Source organism: Penaeus japonicus, unplaced genomic scaffold, assembly GCF_977035675.1.
Source record: "Penaeus japonicus unplaced genomic scaffold, GWHDUDI00000001_assembly GWHDUDI00000032, whole genome shotgun sequence".
In the NCBI taxonomy this organism is placed as follows: domain Eukaryota; kingdom Metazoa; phylum Arthropoda; class Malacostraca; order Decapoda; family Penaeidae; genus Penaeus; species Penaeus japonicus.
In genome coordinates, this window is record NW_028234434.1 from 27736692 (window position 1) to 27742224 (window position 5533).

Below are 5533 nucleotides of genomic sequence, written 5' to 3' on the forward strand. Positions count from 1 at the left end.
CTACTCACCACCCCAACTCCTCACCGTATCCTTCCCCTCCTACTCCTCCTCCTCCTTCTCTTCGGGCGACCCTCCAAAGGACACGTCGACGCGAGAGAGACTGAAGAGCGGCACGACGAGTCCTTTCGGGAATCCTACGCTCGTTCCTTCGGCGTCCCATCGGCTGTCGGGAATGAGTGATCCTTCGAGGCGCAGCGGGATGCGGCACAGCTGAGGAGGAGGGGGGGGGTGAGGGGTGGTAATGGTGGTTGTGGTGGTAATGGTGGTGGTTGTGATGATGGTGTGGTGATGGTGGTGGTGGTTGTGGTGATGGTAATGGTGGTAATGGTGGTGGTGGTGATGGTGGTGGTGATGATGATGGTGGTGATGGTAATGATTTTTTTTTTTAGTAATAATGGTAATGATTTTAATAATGTTATTGGTAAATGTAATGAAAAAGATGTTAATAATGATAATGATGAAAGTGATAATAATGATGATTATAATCATCATCATCATCATCATCATCATAATGATAATAATAATAATAATGATAATAACAACAATAATATTGATAATAGTAACAACGCAAACGATGATAAGAGCAATAATAATCAAAGTATTACTAAAAGTAAATAACAACATCAAAAAGAGAAATAATCCCAATAATGAAAGAACAACTTGTAAACCAGGAAGTGAAAAGGGAGAGGAAACTGGTCTGGCTTTGGTCTTGGCAGCCCCGCCCTCTCCCTGGCCCGACCGGATGCCCTTCCTGATGCCAAATGCGGTGCAACTCGAACTGTGCTCTGGGTCGCAAACTCGGATTCGTCGAGGTATTTTGGCACAGCCGTGACAAATTCCCCGGGCTTCATTTCTCCTTCTCCTTCTCCCTCATTTCTCCTTCATCTAATCCGACTCATTTTTCATCTCCTTTATTTCCTTTTCGTCTCACTCAGTCTCATCTCCCCCACACTCCCTTCCCCCTCCCTCCTTTCCCCCCCCCCCCCCCCCCCCCCCATGACGCGTCTCCTGAGCCTCATTTCTCTCCCCATCATTATCATAAACTTCATCTTTACCCCCCCCCCCATTTCCTCTCCCTCATCTCCCTCTCCCTCACCTCCCCCTGACCCCTGACCCCGCCTCACCTGCGCGTCGAACGGGAAGAGGAAGAGGTCAGGAGTGCAGTGGAAGGACACAATCACCTTCTTGGTCATGGTCAGGTCCGCGATGTCGAACACTCGCGCTGCGGTCAGAAAGAAGGAAGGGGGTTGCGGTCAGCAAGTACGTAGCAGAGGGAAAGGTTTTTTGATCAGCAAGCAGGCAGCAGAGGGAGGGACTGGTGGTCACGGAATGGATTCAAAATTGTGGCGGATTGTGGATATTCCTTCTCATATTTCCGTGTATGTTTTTTTTATACTTTACGTATTGTGTATTAATCTATGCACATGAATATGCACAGATATGAATTTATGTATGTATATATATATATATATATATATATATATATATATATATATATATATATATATATATATATATGTATGTATGTATGTATGTATGTATGTATGTGTGTATGTAACTATGTATGTATGTATGTATGTATGTATGTATCTATCTGTCTATCTATCTATCTATCTATCTATCTATCTATCTATATATATATATATATATATATATATATATATATATATATATATAAATATATATCATTACCGCTGAATAAGTCTCTAAATAGATTCCAATTAAAGTATATGAATACAGCAGTAACATTATGTGTAATATATATATATATATATATATATATATATATATATATATATATATATATATACACACACAAATATATATATAAAGATTCTAAGAACAGAGGACCTTTACCTTCATGATTTCCGACGACGCTGACCCTCCCTGCACTGCGCGCCGTGGCAGTTAACACGCCCGGAGATTCGCGAAAGTTGAGGACGTCCTTGTCCTCTTCGACCGCCGTGTCCAGGGCAATCCTCGGCAGCCAGAAGTCGGAAAATACCTCTTCGGTCAGTCTGACGGGCTGGTCCACCTCGAGGAAGCTGAAGGTCAACCTCCGATCCCTCCAGACGACAGTGATGTTGAGGCTGAGCTGGAGAAGGTTCTGGTTAGTGATCATAGGTTCCACGTTCTCGAGGACCACCCTGAGTCCCACTCCAGTTTTGGGTCGAGTGCCCAGCGAGGGCGAAAACTCCTTCTTGTAGTCTTTTGGGAGCTCGTGCTTGTGGGAGCAGTAGATTTCGTCGCTTCCGTCCGGGCACTCGAGGCTGAAGTTGCAGACGTCGCTGAGGCTGACACACGAACCACAGGAACACGTAAATTGGTCCTCCTGACATGGAGAGAGAACCAGAGTCCTACCGTGGTCTCCTCCATCGTCCTCCTGCAGAAGGGGACGCCCTATAAGATGCTCAATGCTCCCTAAATCACGTTCGTAAATAACCTCCCTGTTCAATACGTTCTGAATAGTGATCTGGCCGTCGTCGTATTTCAGGACGTATTTCGACCTGCTTACGAACGTCCCCGGAGTGTCGTACGCCGGCGAGAAAAAGTTGTCTTCGTCTAAACCGAGGATCTTTAGCGTGTAGTCCTCGGGCATCTGGCAGACGATACTTACAGCCATGTCGCACGGTAGGTAGTCGAGACTCAGTCTGGGGCTCGTCTTTGCAACTCTCACAGAAGGGCAAATGTCCTCGTTGGTGTTTTGGTCAAGAGTCTGCACCCAGAACTGATTAATATCTACAGATACTTGGTCAATGTAATCGGTCACGTTTTGAGTAATTTTTTCTCTGTCTGTCTTGGAATAATTCAGAAATTCCCCGCCGAGCTTAGTACAAACTTCCCTGGCTTTGGAATAAGTCGTTTTCTCCGCGAAGTACAGATAGTCTGCGAGTTTCGGAGCCTCGAGCAGCGCCTCGGCCTCCGTCTCCGAAACCTCGACACCGGAAATCGTCAATCGCGAACCGGTTACGATCACGCCCACGGAGAAGTGATCCGTTGAGGAACCGTTGAGAGCCGCGACGGACGCCACCTCCTCCGCCGTCAGAGAGCGACTGTAGAGCCTCACGTCGGCCAAAAACCCGGAGAACGGGAGCGCGTTCCGATCCGATCCTCCGAGGACGATTTCGACAACATCAGCAGCCTCACCATCCTCCTCGCCATCATCAACAGCAGAAGCACTATCACCATCACCATACCCACCAACAACATCAACAATACGACCACCAAAATTCAACTCGCATTCGTTAATTCCTCTAACAATCTTGCCATCGAAGTAGAAGCCAAAGTCAGGCGAGAGAACGAGGCAAACGTGGCGCCATTCACGGATCTTCGGCGCCTCGTGAGCCCTGAAGACGCATCCGGGCTGAAGAACTTCGAGACTTCCCTGACGTACTGTGAGAATAAGAAAGAATTGGATTTGATTATCCACATGATTACTCTAGGATATGTTGGCTGAAGAAGGAAGAAAATTACTTATGCGGATTTCATATACTTAAGAACGTTCCTGCTTTAGATTTTGTGATAAGGTTATTCACCGCAAAATATGTATAAATACTGTAAAGTCAAAGTACAGGAATATTCATTTTAGTGGTGTTCGAACCTATAACTATCTGTCTTTGCATTTTGAATTATTTTCAAATTATGATACTTGAAATAAGCGGTCACAAAACCTTATTATATTAATATCTTGAAAGAGAGGAAAAAAAATAGAACCAAAATATTACTTTCATCTCTCGCGCTTATGAAATAAAACACACCCACGAGAGAAAGAGAGGGAGAGAGAGAGAGAGAGAGAGAGAGAGAGAGAGAGAGAGAGAGAGAGAGAGAGAGAGAGAGAGAGAGAGAGAGAGAGAGAGAGAGAGAGAGAGAGAGGGAGAGAGAGAGAAGAGAGAGAGAGAGAGAGAGAGAGAGAGAGAGAGAGAGGAAAGAGAGAGAGAGAGAGAGAGAGAGAGAGAGAGAGAGAGAGAGAGAGAGAGAGAGAGAGAGAGAGAGAGAGAGAAAGAAAGAAAGAGAGAGAAAGAGAGAAAGAAAAAGAAGAAAACCACCAACACTCCTTACAAATAATTTGTACATGTGCCCCTTCCTTCAGGTCTTTGACAAGCGCTATGTTGTTGACACTATGAAGCCTCCGGGGACTGAGCCAGAGGCACAGGCTGGCACCCTGGAGAGCCACGTCAAAGGACTGCGTGACTGACGTCGTTCCAAAAGATTCCGTGGCCAGCGTGCCGTTTGATGCCACGTCCAGTAACGGCACTGTTCCCGAAGCCATGGCCACGGAGGTCATTAGGTACACTGGCGAGAGGAAATGTCGTTTCTTGGTTAGGATAAGGAACACGAGGAAGGTTTTCAGGTTAGCGAAGAACGTTTATATATGTTTGTGTGTATATATATATATATATATATATATATATATATATATATATATATATATATATATATATATATATATATATATATATATGTGTGTGTGTGTGTGTGTGTGTATGTGTGTGTGTGTGTGTGTGTGTGTGTGTGTGTGCATATGCATACATACATGCACACACGCACACACACACACACATACACACACACACACACACACACACACACACACACACACACACACACACACACACATATATATATATATATATATATATATATATATATATATATATATATATATATATACATATACATACATATGAATATGTGTGCTTGTGTGTGTGTGTGTACACATCATTTGTCCGTATCATAATGAATTGATAATTAACGATACATAAAGAATATTGACATTCTGTAAGCATGTCAATACCAATAAGTGTTTACTATTAATAACACAATTAATAAACGACTGTCATTATCAAGGCGCTTGATGTTAGAACGAATATGATAACAACATTTGTAAGAAATGATGATGATGATAATATTGATAAAGTTGGTTATGATGGTAATAATTACAAGGATGGGGATGATGGTAATGAAAATAATAATGATGGTGATGATAATGAGGATAGTAAGGATGATAAGAAGAAGAAAAGAGGAGAAAAATATAAGAAAATAAGAGAATAATAAGGAAATGCTAAAAGGACAAAGAAATAACCAAATCCACCAAAAAGGCATCGTTCTTAAGAGAAAAATAAGTACTATTTTAGTATGCGGTTTACCACGGTGCCTCGGTTATTTAAAAGGTTAGATGAGGTTAGGTTAGGTCAGGTCAGGTTAGGTTAGGTTAGGTTTGGTTAGGTGAGGGTTAGGTTAAGTTAGCTGAGGTTAGGTATGGTAGGTTAGGTTAGGTAAGTTGATGTTAGGTTAGTTTTGGTGAGGTTAGGTGAGCTGAGCTAAGGTTAGGTTAGGTAAGGTTAGGTGAGGTTAGGTATGGTAGGTTAGGTTAGGTTAGGTGAGGTTAGGTATGGTAGGTTAGGTTAGGTTAGGTGAGTTGGGGTTAGGTTAGGTGAGTTGAGGTTAGGTTAGGTGAGCTAAGCTAAGGTTAGGTTAGGTTAGGTTAGGTGAGGTTCGGTATGGTAGGTTAGGTTAGGTTAGGCGAGTTGGG

The 5533-nt window shown here is 43.2% G+C and overlaps 1 protein-coding gene across 1 annotated transcript; it reads right to left on the reverse strand.

Moving 5' to 3' along the window:
• Positions 1 to 1124: 1124 nt before the first annotated feature.
• Positions 1125 to 4270, reverse strand: LOC147467984 (uncharacterized; the record flags this gene model as incomplete). The annotated part of the gene is given in 3 exon segments (XM_086556210.1): positions 1125 to 1222; positions 1858 to 3393; positions 4060 to 4270. Coding segments are annotated over 3 exon segments (1845 nt in total), but the record flags the coding sequence as incomplete, so codon positions are not given.
• Between the last annotated feature and the right edge of the window lie 1263 nt (positions 4271 to 5533).